Below are 4,278 nucleotides of genomic sequence, written 5' to 3' on the forward strand. Positions count from 1 at the left end.
ACCTGGCAAGGTTTTTAACGAGGCAACGGATGAAGCGTCACCACCAAGTTTGAGCGGCACAAGGGGGAGTGTTGAAGGAAAATCAAGTTTAGTGTGCCTTATCAAACTAGGAATAGGAATAGGAGAGAAGGTTCTAGATTTCCCAATCCTACACGGATTGGTATTCCTTGTAACATTAGATTATGCACTTTGTAATCCCTATATATAGGGCTCCTATTCTCTATAATGAAATACACTTCTCTCATCAATCTCTCTCAATACCAATATACTTAAACAGTATCGTAATTGTTTCCTACCGCCCACTCATCGAACTAGATGACTCATAGTAGTAGATTGGAGCGGAGAGGGTTCGGCTCAAAGCCCTCCTAGCTTTGTGGCAGCGCCAATTGGATTGTATAAGATTTGCACACAACTGCCGTGGCATCCCAACCTCTGTGCTAAAATGACGCCAGGAATGGGAGGCTACACTCTTCAAGTCACTGGCCATTAGAGCAAACCCTTCGACTTTTGTGAGAGACTTAACAAATCTTGTGGAGACGGGCAGTGCAGAAAATGGTGAAAACGTAGACGCCCAATTGAGAAGTTCTTCGCCATGAAAGTTACCTCTCTCAAGACACTTGGTGGTCGAAGAACTTGCACTGCTACTTGTCCCAGCACTGTTAGTGGTGTAGGTCAATAAAATGCCTTGTGTGATGAAGATCATCTTAACAATCGGCTCCCCCTCACCACTATGTTAGTGTCCTCAGTATATCTCACTGGCTTAAGATTGTCAAAGATTGCCTTCAATACTTCTTCATCCATAACTCGAAGCATTGGCACCTACATCAGAAAAATAAAACTACACATTACAATAGGCAACATCTATCATCATTCCACCACAAATTGAGCAGATAGACAAAGGAACTGACTTTTTTCAGCATAGGCAAACAGAGATGTCGCTTGATAAATCTTTTCTGCTCCAATGGAAGAATAGAGAGGATATTCCCCACATGAACATCTTTGTTTTGCTCAAGTTGTTTGTGTACATTTTGCATGATCAGCGTCTTCATGTTCTTAGGGATGTCATTCTCTGATAACCAGATCTGTACTTCTAGATCTTTCATTTTCATCTGCCGGATGATTTTCACCTTTTCTGACGATCGAGTTACCAACTGCATACATACCTATTCAGCAACAAAATAGTCATTTCTTCTTTTAACGTGAAATACATGCAGTACAATATACAATGATCAGGTAAACTGCCTGGTCGGTACGTAAATAACAAATGTAACCATATTTCTAATATATCTGAACTATACAGCTTCAGGATCAAATGTTTACTACAAATTTGCACATTTCCAACCAATCATCTCATCTTACACACCCTACTTCTCTGTTTGTATCCAAACCTCTATGTATATGCCTCCTTAGTAGTACTTATGATCAGTACAACTTCCCATTAATTATAACTTTCCATGTCTAAGATTGATCATACAATCCAAAACTGTCTAACACTCTCGTCTAAAATCAATATGAAGACAACATCATCGATGTAAGGAGTGTATGCGTGATCAAGCTTTGGGTTGTCATAACTCATAAGCAATTGAGAATGAATTATCATGAAGATAGTATATTGTACGTCTTCACAGTTTGTCTTTTCTAATAGCTAGTGAACATATACAGATAGTACTGGAAACAGAAACTTATGAGGAGCTTAAGTTACAAGAATAACAAGGATTGTATTGACTGGGCACCAACCTTCAAATTTGTAGTGAGATATAACAAAACTAATAGCAAGCCAGTAATTGAAATAAAAACCACAAAGATGTTTTCCCAAGTATAGATACTGGTCTCAAGGTTCTGTCCTAGAGAACTGCAAAATTGAATGAATGTGTGTTAACTCCTAAGTAAATTCATTCTGTTTAAGTAAGAAAGTCCAGAATCGCTTCACCATGTGAAAAGCATTCTTAGTTAAATAGACCACATCTATTGACATAAGATATTTGACGTAAGATAAACAGGACAGAAACAAACCTGAAAACATGTACTATTCAAACTTTCAAAGTTACTTTTATATCATCTTGGCTTGGTTGTAAACCAAACAGACTTTCATTCAAAGAACTTGAGTCCAAGAAAATATGTACTATTCAAACTGAAAACATGTACTATTCAAACTTTCAAAGTTATGAAATGCAAACTGCAAACCTTAGATTTCGCAGACCCCACCAGAAACAGTGTAAGAACTTTTTTGGTAAATTGGTTGACTCCAGCACACTATGTTGAACGGCATCAGAAAACATACCATAATCAAATGATTGTGTATGACGTGAATTATTTACAGAGCATACATCATCCAGAATTGTGATGTTTCTGATTGAACTGTCATTACAGTAAAATGTAGTAGGTTCAGATCCATTTTCCCTCCGACAAGCATATTGCCAGCTTGATATCACTCTTTGGATAGCTAAGAAGTACCAAAAGGCTCCAAATACCTACAGGATTGGCAAATTAGTAATAGCAGATCTTCAGAGAAAGTTAATGGAAACATGAAGAAAATATTATAAAGTCAACATCAAAATAAAAGATGACTCCTGGGATACTTGTTATTACCCTTTCTGCACCATGTATATTTTTTCTTCATAAAAGTTACAACACTAATTCACAAAGAACCTGGATGCTAATAAGAAATCCGACCAAAGATTGGTAATTCAATGAAGAAATTAGAATTAAGTAATACATGAGATTGAAACTTACATGACTAGCAAGGATGTAGAGAAAGAAACTGAATGCACCTTTGAATAAAATCCATACTTCAGTCTCTCTCATAGGAGTCTTGTTAAGATCTGTACACAATAAGTAAATGCGAAGCGTGCGTGGCACATATTGCAACAGGGCAAGAAAAGCCAGAAACTTCATTTCATTCAAAGAACTTGAGTCCAAGAAAATAAGAATCACGACCTGGACATATTACAATGGTTTAAGCCACCACTGAAATCTAATTATCATATGAAAATATTGTTTTAAATACATCCACTTCTCAGCAGCTTCTTTTTTCTTGGGTTGCATGGTCAAACATACAGTTTGATAGTAAGAAAAAAAAAATGATCAGAAAGCCTTTGTACCTGAGGAATGGGAAGAACAGCTAAAAAGTTAACTAGGATGTGTGACCAGACTTGCCAAATCAGCTTAATCATTGCCAATGCATCCTCAACTAATATCATTCCTTTTGTCAAGGCCATCGTATGCCAATATGATCTCCCCATGACCCTATATGTTGGAACTTTAGGATCAATATAAATTTGAATACTAATGTCCAATATATACAAGAGATCCGTTGCTGATCGTAATGAAATAACTATTGCCTTCAAATGTGAGGATGAGGAAGTCCTCTCTTTTGAAATTCTATAGTGTGCAAATGTGCTTCAATTTCTCCAAAAGGTTCTCTAGACTTAATATAATTAATCGTATCCTGTAATTTTATGTTAAACATTCTCGAAATGATGTCAGATCTTTCTTCAACTTTATACCTAGGTTTCGTGTTAAAATATCTTTCTATTTCTAGCCACTTAACATTGCACGTAAAAGTTATAAATAAATCTGGATTACCATATTGTCTGCAAATTGCCATAGCATCTTGATAGTTATTAATCACATCTCTAGGACTTCCCGTATGAGAACTTGGTAAAATGATTTTTTGTCCTAAATCACGACCTTTATTAATTCCTGCTGAAGAAGCAGCAAAAATATCTTTATAAATTTCAGTTCGAAAATTCTTTTGATTTCTTCTGATCCAATCTAAACGATCTTCTTCAGCTGTTACATAAGCATCAACTAAAAATTGTTGAAATAATTGTCCTTCATTATTTCTATCTTGAATTTGATATGCAATATAAGCACGCATTGACATTTTCTGTCTTTTCTTTGTATTATTTCCTGCAATTTGTTGCATCGATAAATCTATCTTACATCCATCTTCACCATATGGAAAAAGTATTGGATATTGCAACGCCATATACTTTGGATGAATTTTGGAAATACGTTGTAAATATATGTTATTTGACTCAATAATTATATCTTTATTTGAATTGTGCTCTCCAATATCACCAATTATTAAACCACCAATTTCTTCAGTCATTGGTTCTTCATATTGTTTACTATCAGTAGGTTGACAATTAAGTATACTGATATTTAATTAGAGGTGGCAAACGGGCCACTAAGCACGAGCACGGCACTGGCCCGGCACGCTTAAAAGCGGCCCGGCACGACCCGAGCACGTTAGAATAACGGGTCGAGCTGGGC

At 36.2% G+C, this 4,278-nt stretch overlaps 1 protein-coding gene across 1 annotated transcript; it reads right to left on the reverse strand.

Moving 5' to 3' along the window:
- Positions 1 to 292: 292 nt before the first annotated feature.
- Positions 293 to 3,991, reverse strand: LOC112174870 (cyclic nucleotide-gated ion channel 1). Its single transcript, XM_024312701.2, is given in 8 exon segments — positions 293 to 726; positions 729 to 819; positions 909 to 1,163; positions 1,738 to 1,852; positions 2,185 to 2,471; positions 2,734 to 2,937; positions 3,102 to 3,316; positions 3,946 to 3,991. Coding segments are annotated over 8 exon segments (1,647 nt in total).
- Positions 3,992 to 4,278: the final 287 nt, after the last annotated feature.

This window comes from Rosa chinensis, chromosome 6 (assembly GCF_002994745.2).
Source record: "Rosa chinensis cultivar Old Blush chromosome 6, RchiOBHm-V2, whole genome shotgun sequence".
Lineage (NCBI taxonomy): Eukaryota > Viridiplantae > Streptophyta > Magnoliopsida > Rosales > Rosaceae > Rosa > Rosa chinensis.